We start from the raw sequence: 18,936 nt of genomic DNA, 5'->3' as shown, positions 1-18,936 counted from the left end.
CGCCACTGTATCCATAAAAAGGGACAAAATCACTACATGTGAGGGAATTGAAATGCCCAATGGCCAACTAATTAAATGCAACAAAAATGAAGCCTACAAATATTTAGGCATTCTGCATTTGGATAACATCAAGCATGGAGAAGTAAAAACTATTGTCAGGGGAGAGTACACCAACAGAGTTAGGAAAATTTTGAAATCTAAATTGAATGGTGGAAATACAATCAAGGCCATAAATACCTGGGAAATACCAGTTATAAGATACACAGCTGGTATAGTTAACTGGACACAAGCTGATTTGGACATTTTGGACCAAAAAACCAGGAAATTAATGGCAATGCATTACAGTTTACATCCATGTGGTGATACTGATAGACGATACCTGCCCCGAAAATCAGGTGGCAGAGGATTATTACAAATGAAGCAAATAGTTGAAGAAGAAAAACATGCACTGGCTGATTATTTAAAAGAAAGTCAAGAACATCTATTAATCGAAGTAAAGAACAAAAATCTATTGAAGGTCCAACAGACGAAACAAGAATACAGAAAAGATGTGATAAAATCAAGAATGAAGAGTTGGCAGAACAAAACATTGCATGGCCAATTTCTGGAAAAAATAAAAGATAAAGTCGACAGTGAAAAAACTTGGTTATGGTTAACAGCAGGTACATTAAAGAAAGAAACAGAGTCACTAATCCTGGCTGCGCAAGAACAAGCTATCCGTACAAATGCCATTAAGGCCAAAATCGAAAAATCCTCTGATGATGCCAAATACAGACTTTGTAAAGAAGCTGATGAAACTGTTGATCACATACTCAGCTGCTGTAAAAAAACCACACAGATTGATTATAAATTGTGGCACAATTCAGTAGCACAAATGATCCATTGGAATTTGTGCAAAAATTATAATATTAAAACAGCAACAAACTGGTGGGAACATCAGCCTGAAAAAGTCACCGAAAATCAGATGGTCAAGATCTTGTGGGATTTTCGCATACAAACGGACAAAATACTGGCGCATAATACACCAGACATCACACTGGTTGAGAAAAATAAGGTCACAATCATAGACATCGCAATACCAGGTGATAGCAGGGTCGACGAGAAGGAATATGAAAAAATCGCGAAATACCAGGACTTAAAAATCGAAATTCAACGATTATGGCACAAACCAGCAGTGGTAATTCCAGTGGTAATTGGCACACTGGATGCTGTTCCAAAAGCAGTGGAATTACATTTAAAACAGTTAAAAATTGACAAAATCACCATCAGTCAAATGCAAAAAGCCGCACTGCTTGGATCCGCACGCATATTACGAAAATACCTTACGACGTCCTAGGCCCCTGGGTGGGGCCCGACTAGTAATCAATGCCAAATACGGCAAAACAACTGGCCGTTGTGATACAATTCTGTTGTTGCGAATAATAATAATCTATAATTGTTTCATATCATTTTTATAACATACAGCAAAACCCATAATAAACTTCAACCTGCCATCTCTAATTGCAGACTTTGAGGCAATCTGGGAATTCACCATGGATTATGTTTATTCAGCACCTGATTCACACAGGAACCACATGTTAGTCCTGCTTTTTGTCTTTTTGTCTCATGGCAGTGGCATGGTGATCTGGAGCCATAATAAATAGTCATCAGTCATTTGTCATGGACAGACCAGACCATTAACTTTGAATTTTAATTCATTTTTCCCCACTGTGGGGAGGCCATTTTTATTTGATTGGTTTACCCCAGGTACTTAAAAGATCTGATAGAGTTTCAGAGGGAACTTGAGGTTGTCACTGAAACACTGATAAAGGATTCAACTAGGCTCTTTGTTGCCAGTAGAATGAGAGAGCAATAGACTTGGATCACATTGTGACTCTATGGACTCTGTGCCCAGATCTTGCTGGGAACTCTGGTTTATAGATAACCCCCAAAAGAGATGTTTACAGGACCACTGGAGGAAGACAAAGTATGACTCCAATATAGGTAAGAACCTTTCTTATAGCCCTCCCCCCCACCTTCAACTCAATTGTGATTGATTCTCAGAGACTACATGGGCAAGTCCATGCAAATTTCTTGGTAAGGTTTTTCAGAAGTGGTTTGCTATTGTCTCTTTCCTAGGACTGAGAGAAAGAGACTAGCCCAAGGTCACCCAGCTGGCTTTGGGCTTAAGAGAGGAATAGAACTCACAGTTTATTACTTTCTATCCTTAACTACAACATCAAACTGGCTCTCTCTTAAAGATGACCTTATGGCTATAGCAAAACATGCTTATGCCCCTGCTTTTATTTTATCCTTTGAGTGTCATTCACTTGCTCTGTTCAGGCTAACTTGTTCCCTTCTGATGAAGAGGAGAAAGAGTACTGATAGACTGCTATGATGACCATTCTTGGCACTCAGTGGATAAGTTCTGCAAATTTGTGCTGAGTTGTTCGTAAGATATGGCCTTGTGTGGTTACTCCTCTCAGATAACTACACAAGGTGTCAGTCATGGCCAAGAGGGCCTTTGTGCAACTGTGTACAGGACTGGGATATCTGTGGGAATGCCTCTTCCTGATGGAATTTCTCCATCCCACAATGCTTTAGAAGGAAGGGTATGCTCTGGGACTCTTCTTGGAAACAATGTCATCTGATGGGAGAGGAGAAGTATTCTTTTTTAACTGTAGTATCTGCCCTCTGGAACAATCTCTCACCTCCCCCACCACCCCCACTAGTTGGACCCAATCTCTTTAGTTTTCAAGACAACCCTAAAAAATTGGAACCAAGTTGGTTGATGTAAAGTAAGAGAGTTTCCGGTTGGCTGTTAATTTCAGTTAATGTTTTAAGTATACTGGTTTATTATCTGTTTATTTTGTTGTTTGTTTATTATCCATTGCCCAGGGTTGCAATTGTTCATTAGGACAGCCAACATGTTAGACATTTCATTCATATATAAAGGAGAATTCATTTCACAATTTTATGGTTAAAACACAACATTTATAATATATGAGTTTAGCTGTATGATAAAGCATTATTTTATTAGAATTAGTTACTTGGCTTTTAACAAAAGATTTCTCCTCTCTACCCAGAGAGAGAAAAATAGAGAATTTACCTTCCTTTTCCAAACCAGTTGCCAATGCAGGTGACCACACTGGGCCAGCCAGTAGTTTGTACCAATCCATTAGCTACCTGAAAAGTTTTTAAGGACAAAGATTATCCTGCAGCAAAATATTTCATAGCTACAATGTAGAGTACAATAAGCTAATATTAAATATAATATTTAAATTTATGGTACACATTCCAGAAAAAATATATTATGATTATTAATTAACACAATATATCATCTAGATTACAGGCCTCATAGTTGTACTACCCTTTTCTGTCAGTACTATATTAAATTAGTCATTATAATTTGACTTTTCTGGGTAATTTTGAAGTATATGGAGTAATTGCTGTGCAAGAGAAGGGCGCTTACTATGTGATATTTTTATTCTCCATCTATTTAATTGAAGGAGTGCTAAAGGTGCAAAAGTGAAAGGAGTATTGATTTATGCATGACTCGTAAAGAGAATAAATAATCAAGCATTATTTAGTTCTGAAGCAGGTAGCAATCCTCTCAGTTATTAAATAGTAGAGCTGACATAAAATGCAACATCTTTTCGACTACACTAGGCATCTTCTGCTTTACCAAAGATTTATGTTCCTCATTAGGAAATATGTACTTTGGAAGAGTAAGAATTGAAGGTAACTTTTTTTTTAATTATTTATATATTGTTTTGGAAATAGACTCCTACAAAATACATGATACAACATGTGTCTTTTGTTTCAATGCAAAGTCCAGCTACTTTCAATGAAAGATCCAGCTTTTAAAGTCAGATTTAGAAATTAGTTTGAATTCTTCTATTTCCTAACTATCAACTGCTTTTAATCAATAGTAGTCTAGACTATTGCTAGAACTCTTTGGGCTGCAAAACAGATAAAATGGATCATAAAATTTCTCCTCAGAGTAAAAAAAAGATCTGTCTCAGGATATACTATTGCATAAATTCTCAGAATAACTACAAAACAGTTAAGATTTTAAGAAATATGTTTATCTGCAGAAAGAATAATACAATTTTTTATATCAAATAATAATAGAAATTCTTTTACCAAAGAAAATAATAATATGTAAATGTTTCTGTCAAAGAACAGAAGAGATTTTCCTTGGTAACTTTTCCAAACCGTAGTTTTGCTATGCAGAATATTCAATGAAAGCAGGAATCACTAAGAAATGAACTGGAGAAATCTAATATCATAACACTTTTATATAAACCTATAATATGATTACATTTTGGCATGGTATATACTGGTTTGGTAAATGTATTTCAAGAAAGAAGGACCTTTCTTTTATTATTGTTGCAATTGATTTGTCAATGTCCAACTGGGTGGGGGTGATATGTGTTTTGGTCCTTTTTTAAAATTCACATTATTTTCAATGTTTTTATATAGTTTTTTTCTTTGTTCAATTTTTTTTCTTTTGGATTTTTTATTTTTTGAATAAAATAAAATTGTTAAAAAAGAAAATTAGATGAGCCATGTAAGACCACTTAATTAATAGTTACTAGCCACAATAGCTATGTAATAATAATACTAAAATACCTCCAAACTATGGTTGGTGAACATCAAGAAGAAAAGGGAGCAGCAGAGATGCATTTATATTCATAGACTGTATTTGAAAGGTTTGGAAAAATAACCAAGTCATGCTTACCTGAGCAATGATGTAGAACCACAAACTATGTATGTTACAGAAATAGCCAATTCCAAATAATGCAGTGAAGAATCCACTGGCAAGCATCCCACCACTGAGATAGTATCGAATAGGCAAACGCTCCCCTATTATGCCACTTTAAATTAAGGTTAAAAAGAAGATTAATTTTGAATGTATATTGAACTAAAACTAATCATTATCATAGTTCTCCGAAAACCAAACTCTTACAAATTATTAAAATCCTCAAAATGTAAGTTTCAAATTTAATTTCAAGAATATTTTCCCAAGATTATTAAAAATGTCTCCAGTATAATCAGGTCCAACAATATCTATGATATCAAAGGATAGCTTGTTGAATCACAACTATTACAAAACATGAAGAGGTAGGAAAGGGGCACAGAGGCTTTAAGACCCTCAGTGAAAAGCAAATAACAGGATGACAATTATTTTAAGTCATTAAAGCATAGATTTTTGAGTGGCCTAAACAAATACTTTTTGGTGTACTCTATTTTACACACATAGACATAAAACTGACTTAAAATGAATTATTTTATTCAATCCAAAATAGTTTTCTCAAATTTCAAAATGGAATACTATAGCTTAGCAGTGGCAGCAAGAATCACAGGCATCTGAAATATTTTGTGGTTTTGCAGAGAATTGAATCAATGTCAGTTCTCACCCAAAACACATTCAAATTCATGAGATTTCATGAGATTATGAAGTCATATTTCTTTCAACTTTAATTGCAATAGGAAAAATTTCATGTTTTGATTTGGTTCTTCCAAACTTTCTCATTCAGTAATATTCTCTTTGCTTTCCAGAAACCTCTAAGCAAAATGCTGACCAAGATCAACAATGGTATAATATTCTGTATTGACACCCTGAACTCATGAAGCAAGATAAAGAGTAAGAAAATGTACCTCAGATACATTCCGACAGCGTAAGCACAGAGAAATGAGTAATCCAGGGCTCCCAATAACTGCTTGTAGTTGCTTTTATCTAGGAATACACACACACACACACACACACACACAGCAGTTCAAGGAACCAAATTGCTTAGATACAAATAACTTTATAAATAGTGATTATCTATTCATACTGTATTTTTTAAAATAAAAATGGCTTCAAATAATTTAAAGAGAAAATAATGTTCTCAAGATCAAATTATAGTAAAAGAAAATGTACTTTTATGAATAAAAGTATATAACTTAATAATCATACCATTATACAAATGGAAATTGTGCAGAATTTAAAATGGCCTTTCATATCTAACTTTTAAAATGTGTCTAAATAATACTATCCCTGCATAACAAGTTCATATTCAGTAAATGCATTGGGAAAAGAAGAGCATGTGCTGGCTTTGTATATTCAGTTAAACTTGTGTAAAGAACAAAGTGCTTAAGCTGTATTTGTACTATCTGACAAAAGGGATGCATCGCACTATCTACAAAATCCTGGAGATGTGATGAAAGGTTGCAGTCATTATGTCTCCTTCACACTTTTCCTTGAATATGTCATGTGAACAACATTGCTAGTATTTTTGCTGCCTCTCAATACATTTAATACTGAACTGGGAAGGAAAAAGATATGTAATTAATTTTAAACTTAATATCACTAATGTATATATATATATATATAGGCCAGGGTGATAGGTATCTATTTAGAGTTACAACCCCCAGTATGCCCAAATATGGGAAGAAGTTCACTACTTCCAATTCTCTCTCATTCTCTCTCTCTCCCTCTCTCTCTCTCTCTCCTCTATCTATCTATCTATCTATCTATCTATCTATCTATCTATCTATCTATCTATCTATCTATCTATCATCTATATCTATCTATATCTATATCTATATCTATATCTATATCTATATCTATATCTATATCTATATCTATATCTATATCTATATCTATATCTATATCTATATCTATATCTATATCTATATCTATATCTATCTATATCTATATCTATCTATATCTATATCTATATATATCTATATCTATAGATATGTTGTATTTGTGCTGATAAATCTAAACTAAATAACTCTAATGTGTGTGTGTGTGTGTGTATGTATGTATATGTGTATGTGTATGTGTAGAGAGAGAGGGGGGGAATATATATATGTATGTATGTATGTATGTATGTATGTATGTATGTGTGTGTGTATATATATATATATATATATATATATATATATATATATATATATATATATATATATATATATATATATATATATATATATATATATATATTCAACAAACGGGCCCCACCCACCACCCAGGCTGTTATAACACAAAACAACAATGGACACACAGCCAGCACCAATCTACCAATCATGATACAGCTACACATCCAATCAATCCACTTACTGAAACAGGGCCAGCACTCCACCTCCCCTACCAAGGTTTGTAGAGGGATGGCAGCTCTGATCAAGCTTTAAGCTGAAAACACCAGCCTGAAGATGGCAAGTGAGACCTCGCTGAAACGTTGCCAAGACAATCTCAATCTTACACGGGAAAAGACCCGGTATGTATGTATGTATGTATGTATGTGTGTGTGTGTGTGTATACTGAACTTCTTAATGTTCCTGACTTACTTCAAAAAATATTTTCTTCTTACAAGATTAAAAAGTTCAGGTAAGGATATGTTTAGAATAAAACTGATGGAGTAAAATCTATATACTTTTCTGATTGTCCTATTTCAAACAGGGCTTTACTTCAATTATTTGTTTGCTAATCTTTTCTAATTATTATGGTTTCTTGCACAGTCAGATTAGAGGTTAGACTAGATTTGACCTTTTTATGCATCTACTGAGTCATCTCCAAGGACCTGGCATTAGGTACATGTTTTTGTTTGAAAGTGTTAAAGGTATTGTTTGAAGGATGTAATAAGTTCCAAATAAAGTTGCCAATTGCAACTGATAAGTAGGTAGTTATTTTTGTTAATTCCAATGGTGTTCCAATAGTATTATTACTATTACTATTATTATTATATGTGGTTAGTCTTTGGTGAGATTCACAGCCTTTGGGGCTGGTTGGTAGCTCAACAGCTCGAGTCCTAACCAAGGACCTAGGAACTGTTAAGGTAACGTTGGAGGATATAAGCTGTTGTTGCTGTTGTTGTTATTATTATTTACAATCAACCACATGTTCAGACTGGATTTGGCATTTTTGTCTGCTTATCAGGTCCTTTCTCAAGGACCTTGGATAGGCAGATATGAATGCCTGAAGGTGTTACAGATATTGTAGATGTAAGCTGTTCCAAGTAAGGCTACCTTTTACAATTGACTGGTGGTGAATTTATCAATTCCGATGGTGTTCAAGCAGTGCTCCAATTATTTTGGGATTGCACTCAAGGCACATTATGGTTGGTTGCACACTCTTCATTATTTTTATCAGAGGAAGGGAGACTTATTACTCACCAAAAGGTTCCCAGCCACAGTGAGAATCATTATATAATGTTTTAACAGATGGAATGAGGATGGCATGTTCTTCATAGGTATCCCGTTCAATAATTTGAAAAGTAGTACAGTGCTTATGCAGTTCTCCCTAAATTAAAGTAGGAGAGAAAAGAAATGCTGTTGAATATTTTATTTTGTTGAATCTTTTACCTTACTGGAACAAGCTATCAGATCCTGGTAAATATATTTAAAATGAAGTTAAATAAGTTATTTTATACTATATTATTTCAAAACTTGATAAAGCTGATTCAATCTTTCAAATTTTAAATAACATGCATTATTCAGTTTGAAATTTATATGGCATAGTACATACTATAAAATTAAATATAAAATTAAGCACCCCATTTCCTTTTTATATTAACTTCTATGGATTATAATTTTTCCTGGCTGCATATATTTACTTTTTTATTTTTATGATTGTTCACTGCCCATTCACTTGTTTGAGATGGCTGGCCATATAAATTGATTGAATGAATGAATAAGTTATGTTACTCTGTATTATTTTAAAACTTGATAAGGCTAATTCAGATAGATTATAACTTTTATGTTTATCACAAAACTTGATAAGGCTAATTAGCCATGTGAAAAGTTAAATGAAAAGCATAAAAAGATTTGGATAACTTTTAAGAGAATATCCAACATAATTTTCCATATAAATTCATCACAACATATCTGTATCTTTACAAATATCCTAAATGCACATTTATAATATTTCAAACATAGTGTGACATCAGGTGAAATAAAGCCTTTTAAAGATATATACACAAGTTTTACATATCTTTGAATATAGCATCTTTGTAGAACCAAATAACCAAATAATAGTTTGTTATGAATATTTTATGTAGTTTTATTACTGTACATTTATCTAATTCTAATTGTCATCCAGAATTTTTATAGATCTACTGTACTGTCATGTACAACTATACTTTTAGGGAAGATAAACATATACTTCCTTGTTTGACATCATCAGGATATAGAAAAAAAACTTACTTCCTTTTTGCTTACCTTAACTATACTGATTGGCTTTCTTGATAAATGAAAACTAACATACAGCATGAAAGTCAAGACAAATATGAAAGCCCTATACCTGTAACAAAACAAACATTTCATGCTTTGCAGTTATTTTATTTGCAGATAATATATTAGCAATTATTTTTGGTTGTTCTATTATATCCAGAAATGCAGATAAAATCAGTTAAGTAATTTTCCATTTGTCTTACACAATTTTTGAAACATAACAAGGATAAGGAAGTTTGTCATTAAAAAGAAAGAATATTCAAGAAGAATATTTGCCATTGATTAGGGAGTTACATAAAAATGTATTTCATGAGTACATTTTCTCAAAGATTAATAATTTAAGCTTTGGCGGATCTTAGGTACACTCACTCAGAAGTTGTGCATCAGCTACAAACACTGCTGGATAAGTAGGAAAATATTAGAATAGCTTCCAGATGTTCTGAAAATTGATTCATGCCCAACAAGTGTGATATCTACCATATATCACAAGTAAAATGGGCAAATTTTCAGTCAATTTCTATGGCTGTGATTTTTCAAGATATTGTCTAGTTATAAACATTATCTAATCTCTAGGATAGAAATTCTTCATTTGTGTTTTGCATATCAAGACAGTAAAGATTATACAACTTTCTACCGAGTTAACTGATAATCTTATACACACTTGAACTCAATGGTTCTGATCTAAAAAAACCACCGTTTATGGTTCATGCCCAACAATTATATTACAGCACTTGTTAGAAATACAGTATATCTGCAGTATATTATTACAGTCATAAAAAGTATCAACACAGAGAAAACAAATACACATTTTAACAATAGATATTATGAACGATTCTTCTGAACAATTCTATTTTAATGTAGATTTGTTAAAAAGGAAATCAAAGCTTTTCAAGTAATAATAAACCACAACTTACCATTGGTCTTTTGTAAATGAAGTGATCAAACTAATCCCAGGTGGAAGTTCAGCCATTTACTTGAGTACCAGGTTTAACTTTTTGTTATTCAGATGCTTCCGATTTTTGGTCCAAGGTTGCAGCAAACCAAAATGTAATGTGACTACATTTGTTCCATGATGTTACCAATCACTGAGGGGTTAATTCTTTTGCCACATACCTAACTTTATACAAATATAATATTTTCAAGCCATCAGTTTATGCATCCCTTTTTGAATATAAGCCTATTGAGTTCTCTTGAACCAATTTTTAAGTAAGAGTTCATAGGATTGCAGTTAAAATCTTAAATTAATGATATCAACTTTATTATAAAAATAAAAATAAATTCAAATGCATTATCTTTGTATCTCAGTCTGTGGAAGAAAAATTATTGAACAAAAAGAATCTTGAAAAGATTTAAGTTATATGTTATCCCAGGATTAGCTCTTTTTTCAAATTAAAAGCTATAACCAAAATACCTTTTTAAAACAAATTATGAAGAGATGGAATTCTGTAGTCCCAAATTATTTGATTCTATAGATGCCAAGATATTCAGATTCATTTTCTGGAATTTCAGTACTCCAACTTGCCATCCATCCAAATACGTGTATATGAGTGAACAGTTTACCTTGCAACTGTGAAAGAAATAGGTGGTATTAAGGCTATATTATATATATATATATATTTAGCTCTCATCAGCTCTCATCAGCTATATATATTTAGAGCTCTCATCAGCTCTAGGTATTAAGGCTATATTATATATATATATATTTAGCTCTCATCAGCTCTCATCAGCTATATATATTTAGCTCTCATCAGCTCTCATCAGCTAGCCATACCCTTACTGGGATTCGAACCTGTGCTGTATTGCATCTTAGGCAAACGTCTTAGCCATTATGCCACAGGTCTCCTCCTTATCAGCTGAAGCCAGGGAAGAAGGTATATATTTAGTGTCACAACCCCTGGTAAGCCCCAATTATGGGAGGAAGCTAACTGCTTCCATCATCTGTCAATCGGCTCGTCACAAGAGTCCATCACGACAGAAACCCAATATTTTTACTGTTGCCTTTGTTATATTTGTGTTTTATTTGTGCTCAGCACAGGTTCGAATCCCAGTAAGGGTATGGCTAGCTGATGAGAGCTAAATAGCTTGAAATAGATCTATACTAGTCTCCCTTTATTTATTTATCAGCACAAACAAACAAACACACACACACACACACATATATATGTTTTTTTTTATTTGTGCTGATAAATAAATAAATTATCAGCACAAATAAAAAAAACACAAATATAACAACGGCAACAGTAAAATATTGGGTTCCTGTCGTGATGGACTCTTGTGACGAGCCGATTATATATAAAAATTTATTTACTGAAAATCTTTTTATCATTTGGTGCTGTTTATTTATTTTAGGCTAGTTTTCAGTCTACAAATATGCATATTTTCAAACATTATACCTTCAGTTCTGTGTATTTAATATGAAACTTAATTTTAAAAAATATTTATCAGTTCTTTAGGGGTATTGGAGGTGGAGGAAGGATGCTTCTTTCCAGGAATGATTTGTCTATTCTCTAGTCAATTTCACAAACCTATAAGGTACCAAATTTTATAGTTTTATTTTCATAATGCTTGATTTTCTATGTTCATGTAAGTAAAATACTGTTTCTGCTAGGAGGTCATGCAAAATGTTTTTTTTTAAAAAGAGGACAGATAAGAATACCTATATTACATTTTTCAAGAGAGGGAGTCAGTTTATTATTGGGCTGTAACAATCATATAGCATTGTCTTTAATTGTCTTGGAAATGAAATATGAAGAAGATGAAGTGCAAATATGAAAGCAAAACTTAAACAACAGTTCTTTCTTAATTGTAGTGCTTGGCCCAATAACTCTTCTGTCATAGCTGTGGATCTCTATAAATTACAAGACTGATTCCCCATTGTATAACAAAAGCAGCCCCAAATATATTTCCCTTCCAAAGTGATGCTACTAAAATAAAAGCAAGAGTGGTGGATCTAAGAAATTCTTGGTTCTAATGATATGAATAATATTTGGATGGGCTTCCTTTGGGCCACCATTGAGATTAAGCAATGATTTGTTGTAGAAAAGAACTTCATATTTTAAAACTTAAATAACAGAACCAACTAACTATTTGGTATTTGCTAACTATATCCACAATATTGGTGAAAAAGAAAAGAAGGAAGAGTGACACCTGTCACTTTTCAAATGAACTTTAAGACTGTCAAACTCTAGCTGTTCCACAATTCTAGTAAAAATAAAACAGGTATTACATGTTTGAAGTCTATATTCAGTTGACAATGAGCTGGTAGGCTATAAGACATATGTGACCTGAAAGCTTCTGGTTTTTTATATAATCATAATTTATAAGGTAATTGTACTGAAGAACTTGGCTTTTGAGCCATCAAGACTAAAAATAGTTTCCTGGATAAAATTAGCTAAAAATTGGGATTAAATCAAAAATTGTAAAAGACATTAATATTCTTGATGCTAGTGTACTGGATGAAAAAATGCTACTGTTGAATGAATCTATCTAGGCTATGTTAAAAAGTTTCTTTTAGAAGATATTTGAAGATTGCAGATTTTTATTGGGGGAGGGGTGCCAATAAAAAACAACTTGTTAATAATTCTGCTGTTTGTTTTCAGTTGGCTTCCCTGCTCTATCTGAGGTATTTGGGATTTGTTGATTGTTTCAACCTAAATGATAAACTTCCATGCATGCACAATTTTTACCTGAAATTGACAGCCAGCTGAAATGAAATAGTTTATCCCAATCTAGAACTGACTTTTATACAAACTGATTTCTATATTAAATCCACAACAGAAAGATATTGCTCAAGTCTACTGACCTTATTAAAGTGCCTCAATCATCTGTAATGATTGCACCTGTCAGCCATAACTACGATGAAATCCAGTAGGTAAAAACCATAAAACCAAACTTTTAAATCCTGAGAAAATAAGCGCTATTTTTTCTCTTCCCCAAACAACAACTATGGCACTGGCATGCCACCCATCTAGAGAGGAAATTCATTAAGAATGAAGTTAGCTTCTTTCAAGAATCTCGGTTTACTGGATGAGAGTTATCATCTAGAGGAATTTAGCTTTTGAAAATCTGATTGACAAAACTAGTTAAGAATCTGCTGCACAACTGAAAAATCAGCCCCATTCAGCTGCGAGCCGCCGTCGCACAGGCTTTGGGGTTGATTGGGGCTATCTCAATACTCATAACCGTCACTTTATGAATATATCTCGGAAAAGCATATACCCAATCAAGAGCAACACATAGTAACACAGCCTAAATAAGCATTATTTAAGGGTGAGCCATTATTTCGTCTTTGGATATGTGTTCGAAACGATGCATCGATATCTGGAAAAGAGACTGGGTCCAACATCGGCGCCCCAACGTGCTATCTCCCCACCCCCGCACACCTTCCGCTCATCCGCCGAATCCCCCTTCAATTTGCCGCTCGGTTGGTTTGCCCGGCAGCCTCAGCCGCCGCAGGTGCGATACGCAGCTCCTTCAGAGGAGAGTCTCCCCTCGGTCAAGGCAGAGCGCGTTATGAAGCTGCCGCCTCCCCGAGAGTCCCTTTCCCCAAAGCTCCCGCCTGTTCCCTCCCCATAGGCTGATCTCGGAGTGCGGCAATTTACCCGAAGTGAGGAGACGGCGGCGGTCGCCAGCTGCCGAGTCGCCTTGGAAAGAAACGCTGCCGGCGCTTCAGGAGACCGTTTCCGACAACTGCCCTGGGCAGCGACTTCCTGGTTTAGGCGCGGCACAGGGCGAGGATAGCCGAACGGGGAACCTGTCTGGCTCGTTCAAGGCTCTCTCTCTCCGGGGGCAAGAAAAGGGAGTAGCTGGAAGAGAGGTGGCAAATGTCAGATCTGGAGGGAGGGCCGAACCGGTCTTTCTTTCTTAATGAACTAATTATTCTACCTTAGCCTGAAGCTGTAAACAGAGCAGGTAGTTCTCAACTTACGACCACAATTGAGCCCAAAACTTCTGTTGCTGAGACATTTGATAAATGGATTTTGCCCCATTCTACGACCTTTTATGCCACAGTTGTTAAGTGAATCATTGCAGTTAAGTTAGTAACACAGTTCTTAAGTGAATCTGGCTTTCCCATTGTCTTTGCTTGTTAGGTCACAAAAAGACTGTTTATAGCAGATCAAAATCCAAGAAGGATAATTTGCCTCTAAAGGAAAAACTGATGGAATAAAGGAGAGGCTTAAATATCTCACTGCACATTTCTTATCAGCTAAAATAGCAACTTTATCTAGAATGTTTTCTCTGATAATTTTAGCTTGTTAGTAATAAAAAAATAGTGCTTCCAGAACAAAAACTTGTAGCATCCATTTTGCCCATTGCCCTGCCTGAGACTATATCGGCACTTATAATTCATTGGGCTTCATTTTCCATACAAAATATATGGGATACAAAGGCTTGTAATGAAGCCCAGATGGATCTGATAAAATATTTCATTTCATAAGTTGTAAATATTTCTGTAGTGCATAAATGTATAAGCAGAAAATAAAGCCTTATACCAAAAGAGTAAATTATATATTTATCCAGAAATTAAATTTTTGGCTGAATGCATTAATTAAATATGCAAATAAAAGTTAGTGTAAAGCCCTGGAGGTATATCAGTAGGTTGTCCAATTGATTAGAATTGATTAGGTTTCGTAGCAATTTGAATTAACTGGGAGATGGTGAATTCCACCTTAGCACAAAGCCAGCTGGATGATCTTGGGCCAATCACACCCTTAACCCTGAAAAGGCAGTAATGGTGTTGAAAGAAATGTCCTTCTGGGTTCGGCTCCAAGTGGGGATAAAGACACTGGAGACATGGAGGCTGCTTGGAAAGATGGTTTATTGTTGGACAGGGCCACATGGCTTGAGCCCTGAACAGAAAAGGTGATCACATGCTTCAATGTTGATGGAGAAGAGGAGAGAAGGGCTGAGGAAGGGGTTTGCTAGGCTTTTTATACCCTGTTTAGTCCCACCTCTCTGTTTCCTGTTCCTGTGTAAGAAATGTATTCTGATTGGTTGTCAGACTCCCATGGTGCCATGCAGGGGGATACTCTCTAGGCTGTTTTTTTGAATCCAAGTGTGGATGAGCTCTCAGATGCCATGTGCTCAGCTGTGTAAAGTTCCAATATTATCATGCCTTTCTGTAGCTGCTGCTGAAGTCTTTATTATGTAAAGTGGGCTAGCTCAGGCTTTAATGGCTCATTGACAAAGTGGGATGGGCAGGAAGCTACAGGAAGCTATTCTGTCTTTTAAAACATGTTTCTTCCTTTTTCACATCCAGAGAAATATTCTGCCTTTTCAATACTTCCTAGGATATTTCATTTTTCTGGGAGAGGGCTGGATGATAACTTCCCACAATGGCAAACCATTTCTGAATAATATTGCCAAGGAAAACTAATGGCACTAGTACAGGCAGTAGCCAGGAGTAAATGCTGACTCAAAGGCACAAACGCACCAGAATAAACAAACAATTCACTGGCAGAAGTGCTGAATTTAATTTTTAAAGGTTACCACCCCATGCATATTTGTTGGAAATTAAGTATATCTGGATATATAGAAGGACTAGCTGGATATCCATGCTTCACAATGAAACTACGTGATCAGGCAGTGCAGGAGAAATCCAGTTAATTCCAGTTCAATCTGTTGGCTAAGTGGTGATGATGATTGAAACACATAAGGGAATATTGCTCCCACTGCCTTGAGTATGGAAGCAGTTCCATAAGTGGAAGGTGTAGACATTTTGGTGAGGTACTGATGTTTAGTACTGTAAGGAGCCCCAGACCACTCCTGAGTGAAGGAGTAGAATGCAGGCCAGTTTGAAATGAGGTAACAGAATGTGAGGCAACTGGCAGTTGGAACAGAGTTCTTTTCAGGTGGGGAGGGGGAGTAGAACTCCTTAGTATCAGTGTGTTAATTACTTTAAAGAAATACTAATGATCTGATGGTCTTTTCCAAAAAAACCTTTCTTTGCGAGCACCTAGAAACCAAGAGGAACACATGTGTTGAATTTCAAGTGTGTAGTCTTTACAGTTCTGGAGATTTCGTGATGAGTGAATGGTATTTGGGTTTCATATATATAGATTTAATACTAAACAACTTATACACATTTGCACAATCTTATGCATGTCTTGGAGTAGGCATAAAGATACAGTATTTCAGCCATTAAAAAGAAAGAACTGGCTCTTAGAGAATCAGAAGTGGTAAAATTGCACTTTTATCCAGGACTGCAGTCAATCATGCCCTTCCCAGGTTATATGCTATTAATTTTCTTCCCTCCTCTTTTTCTTCCCTACCTCCAGTCAGTTAATTTTCCATGCTGATTTGATTTGGAGAGAGGTCTCCTCAAATGGCTTTTTAAAAGCACTGCTATTTATATTTCTACTAAATTTCGGGAACTCCAAGCCTACTGTTAATTTGTTATTGTGCATGGATGTGGCATTTCATTTATATCCGGGTTTACACAGAAATCACTATACAAATGAACTCTGATGATTTAGTTTATCTAATTAAAATACCTCCTTTGCTCCAGGGAGCAATTTTCTTCTGGGATCAAGCTACGGTAGTTACCTAGAACTGGAGGAAAGTAAAGAGAAAAAGAAAATAGTACCTCCTCTTTTGCCTATTCTTGTTTTGTTTTGCAAAACAGGAAAACCATAACCATAAGAAATAAATGCTCATTTTGATAAGTGGATAACATTACAAAATATTGCATTTCCTCTACAAGAACATATTTAAGCTGTTTTATTGGGTTTTTAAACTATGTATTTTAAAAAACAAATTCAGTAACTTCAAGACATGAAAGGGAAAAACAGATCAAAAATATTCTTTCAACATACATACTGAATGCCTGATGAACAAAAAGGTTTTCAAAAATGTATTTTAATTAGTCTACTACTCTACATTAGCTCCTATGAATGTGTTATTATTTCAGTACTTTGAGATTACTCTCAATCTCATAGTTTATCCTGAAAATAAAAATAACTAAATATATATTTGGAAGAATGCATTTTGCAGATTTCCATGAAGTTCTATAGTTTGCTGTCCCCATTCCCCTGCCCCCTCCACCTCCAAGAAATGCTGTTTTATCAGTTAGATTCTTAGAAAAGATACCTCTGGCCTCAATTCCCATTGGTAGCATGACTCTGAGTGGATGTCTATTCAAAGAATATAGTGAGAAAAATATCTCCTCAGCTACACAAATTAGGTTAATAAGTGAAGGAAGGCCATTGTTATTAACACTAGTGCTATCTAGATTTTCTGATTTTGTGTATGTATGACCTCACAATTTACAGTTCTGTTGTATCTGTTGCTTAGTTTACTCTAGCACTTCATTCGTCTAATGAAGTTGAATGTCACACTGAAACATGCCAAATAAATTAATCTAGACAATAAACTTCTATTAGAGGGACACATATCAGTACTGACATCCACCTAAAGAAAAATGTGTGTCCACTTGTTTCTCCAAATAGAAATAATTATGCACTGGTACTTTATATTTCATTGGCTAAAACAGCCAAAACTGTAAACTTGCATTGTCATTTCTTGGGCAAATATATGACTAGATATATTTGTGATAAATTACATGGTCTTTGCTGATGCTACAGTCTTTGGTGGCAGTCAGTGCAATCAATGCACATCATGGGATGATGCAAAATTTCCTAGGCAAATAGCATGATTTGCAGAAGGCAGTATTTTTCCATGCAAACCAAAAATTACCACATGCAAAATTGTCTTCTGAAAAAACAGAATCTACCAACTTCTTGTTCTTGGAAACAAGGAATGGGGGGACTGCTCTGAACTTCCCAATGTGAAGCTCATGATAATTTAGGAAATTGAGGGGCAGAGAGTAGACACACTGTAAAGTATTAATAATGAGATAGAAAGTAAGCCTGTGATAAATAATGGTTAGGGGAAAATAATTTACAGTATGTTATATGCTGAAATATTTATTGAATTGTTATCTATGACATGATTTGGGCTGAATTAATCAGTTCACAGAGATACTTTATCGGTACAGTCAACTTTTCCTTGATCTTTGTCTACCAATTTTGGTAAAAAGGGAAGGGGGAAAGGGAAAACACAAAAAAGACAAGTTTGATTTAATATATTGAAAGAAATACTGATATGTATGTTCACATTTAAAGGCCCCTGTGTTAAAAGTGGAAGAAAATTTGTAGGCAATGTTTCCCATTTGTTCCTCAATATTCTATAGAGATGATATCAATCCACAAGTTTTTTAAATTTACTATATTTCAGATTCTATAGCTATTGTTTGTATTCTGCAAATCAGCTTTGGGTTAATGATTCCTACTCAGCCCAACCCACATTATAGCGTTGTGGTGTGGAAAATAGGAGTTGGGAGCATTAGGTGTGTTCATTGTGTTGAATTGACAAAAAATAAAGGCAGGGTAAGTCAAATACATAAAATAATCTGTCCCTTAAGAAAAACAAACCACATTTTTTTTAGTTAGCTAAGAAAAACAAAACCTAGTCTCAAACCATGTTTTCTTCTATTTGGTTGTCACAACAAACTAAATTAAATTAAACAAATTTTAATATGTATAACTATACTCTGTGTGCATGTGAATTATATTGGTGAAAGTAATATAGGCAAAGCAAACAGCATTTATTAAGCGGGAGGTTCAAAGGTTTTTATACAGTACAGAAACATATGTAGGAAGCCTCCACTCGAGAGAATGAAATATTAAGAGACAAAATATTATATTTCCCCAAAGGAGAAATGGAGAAACATGTTCT

At 34.6% G+C, this 18,936-nt stretch overlaps 1 protein-coding gene across 3 annotated transcripts in view; it reads right to left on the bottom strand.

Annotated features, from left to right (window-relative positions):
- Positions 1 to 13,943, bottom strand: part of SLC37A1 (solute carrier family 37 member 1) — a 35,796-nt gene extending 21,853 nt beyond the window's left edge. For 2 of the 3 annotated variants that reach the window (XM_087721698.1, XM_087721700.1), the window contains exons 1-7: positions 13,803 to 13,943; positions 10,116 to 10,768; positions 9,190 to 9,271; positions 8,146 to 8,272; positions 5,644 to 5,722; positions 4,724 to 4,859; positions 3,089 to 3,165 (exon numbers count right to left, since the gene is read on the bottom strand). In XM_087721698.1, coding sequence (XP_087577824.1) covers positions 3,089 to 3,165; positions 4,724 to 4,859; positions 5,644 to 5,722; positions 8,146 to 8,272; positions 9,190 to 9,271; positions 10,116 to 10,171 — 557 coding nt within the window. In that variant the 5' untranslated portion in view covers positions 10,172 to 10,768; positions 13,803 to 13,943. The remainder of the gene's footprint in view (positions 1 to 3,088; positions 3,166 to 4,723; positions 4,860 to 5,643; positions 5,723 to 8,145; positions 8,273 to 9,189; positions 9,272 to 10,115; positions 10,769 to 13,802) is intronic. The other variant, XM_087721699.1, reaches the window with a different exon arrangement.
- Between the last annotated feature and the right edge of the window lie 4,993 nt (positions 13,944 to 18,936).

This window comes from Thamnophis sirtalis, unplaced genomic scaffold, assembly GCF_051295495.1.
Source record: "Thamnophis sirtalis isolate CommonGarterSnake01/CBP01778 unplaced genomic scaffold, rThaSir2_p1.2 scaffold_8, whole genome shotgun sequence".
NCBI lineage: Eukaryota > Metazoa > Chordata > Lepidosauria > Squamata > Natricidae > Thamnophis > Thamnophis sirtalis.
Note: the sequence above shows the minus strand (reverse complement) of the source record. Positions and strands in the feature narration are given on the sequence as shown.